The sequence below is a fragment of the Brassica oleracea genome, chromosome C5 (genome assembly GCF_000695525.1).
Source record: "Brassica oleracea var. oleracea cultivar TO1000 chromosome C5, BOL, whole genome shotgun sequence".
In the NCBI taxonomy this organism is placed as follows: domain Eukaryota; kingdom Viridiplantae; phylum Streptophyta; class Magnoliopsida; order Brassicales; family Brassicaceae; genus Brassica; species Brassica oleracea.
In genome coordinates, this window is record NC_027752.1 from 21,577,320 (window position 1) to 21,579,248 (window position 1,929).

General features: G+C 36.7%; 1 protein-coding gene across 1 annotated transcript; it reads left to right on the forward strand.

The window, feature by feature from the left end:
- The first annotated feature begins 268 nt into the window (after positions 1-268).
- On the forward strand, positions 269-1,436 carry LOC106293430 (probable WRKY transcription factor 62). Its single transcript, XM_013729104.1, has 3 exons — positions 269-574; positions 663-785; positions 871-1,436. Exons 1-3 carry the CDS (start codon positions 297-299, stop codon positions 1,244-1,246), a joined length of 777 nt encoding a protein of 258 aa, XP_013584558.1. The 5' UTR covers positions 269-296; the 3' UTR covers positions 1,247-1,436.
- The last annotated feature ends 493 nt before the right edge of the window (positions 1,437-1,929 follow it).

Sequence of the window (1,929 nt, forward strand, 5' to 3'; positions counted from 1 at the left end):
GTCAATGAGTTTACACATATAATTGTTCACATAGTAGTGCTCATTGTTTTTGTTTCTATATCGTGGGGTTAAACCTCAGGGCCACACTTAATCCGCACATTCTTTTTTTTTTGAACAACTAATCCGCACATTCCTAATTGGATAATAGTATGATAATGAAGGAGCGTATGGTAATTAACACACGTATACGAAACTTCCCATCAAACAACCTCATCGATATATATGCATATATACGAAGAGGCGCATCGCATCTCCTAGTTAATAATAATCTCGACTTGGACAAAAGACAGAGAACGATGGAGTCTTGCCAGCAAAAGGTTATGGAGAAGCTACTTCACGGCCATGGGTGTGCCAGCCAGCTCAAGCTAATCATGGACCACCACGCCGAGTCAGATTCGTCCATGGAAAGGGAGGATCTGGCCAAGTCCGTCCTCCATTGTTTCTCGGATGCTCTCTCCATTTTGATCGATACCAATGATCATAACAAAGATGATGATAAATCCAATAACTCATCTCCCCAAGACTCTTCACATGTTCTTGAGAGCAGCAGGAAACCATTTCACAAGAGGGGAAGGTATATAAAATATAAAAATCTAACCTAAATAGTCAATTGAAATGTTCAAGAATAGTTGAATGAAATGATTCTCATCTGGTGGTTGTAGAAAGACATCAATGGCGGAGAGCTCAGATTATCGCAGACACGAATCCCCAAACCCGATCTACCACGACGGCTTTCTTTGGAGGAAATACGGACAAAAGCAAATCAAAGAATCGGATCACCAAAGGTATAACTATCATTCACATTCAAACTTAATTTGCATATATAGTTGATGGTGTTAATATAAACAAAAAAAAATGATGAAATATCAGGAGTTACTACAAGTGTGCGTACACAAACGACCAGAAATGCGAAGCAAAGAAGCAGGTTCAAATGATCCAAAACAACCCTCCATTGTACTCAACCACTTACTTCGGCCGCCACACATGTCAGCTTCATCAAGCATTTGAAACTTTTCCCATTGACACCTCAGATCTCCAAGATTCACGCATGATTCGATTTGATAACCCAGATTCCTCTACCCATCAACATCAAAATCAGATAATTCATCACAAAGTTGAACAAATGATGCCCTCTGAGAAAGCAGAAGAGTGGTCGTCCCCATCTGAGTATATGTCCTCCGAGGTTGCCTACGCGGTGGAGGCTTTCGGGTTTAACCCTGCTCGCACATCAAGTGACTTATCATGACCATATATAATACCCTTCCCGTCGCTATCATCAGCATCTAAAGCTTCTTTAGTTATTTGTTTCCTCATAATATCCTTCCTATAGTATAACCCCTGTTACTTTTTTTTGTGTGTTTTGCATCTCATGTATTTGCCTACCTCTACTTTGAACTTTTATTTTGAGTTTAATATTAATCAGCTTTAATAACGCATCAACATTGTTTGGTATGTTGCCAGCTTTCTTCCCTTTTTTGTTCCTACGGGGGTTGATCTTATATTAACAAATTAGAGTAATTCTTAACTTCACCCGTAGGTGAATCTAGAGGTTCAACCAACTAATAGGATTTAATTATTTGAGATTTAATATCTTTTAAAAAACGAAACTAAATAATAAAAATTTGTAAAATTATATTATGTTTTTAAAATAATAAAAAAATAGTAATTGCCAAAAACTTTTTTAATATTGTTAAACCCGTCAGCAAAATACTAAACTTTAAATTCTTGGATAAACCATGAATCCTTAGACAAATCCTAAACTCTTAATCCTAAACTCTTAATCCTAAACCCTAAATCTGAACCCTTAATCCTAAACCCTAATACTAAACCCCAAATCTTCAATTCTAAATACTAAACCCTAAACCATAAACCCTAAATTCTTGGACAAATCCTAAACCCTAACACTTAATCATAAATCCTTAATCTTAA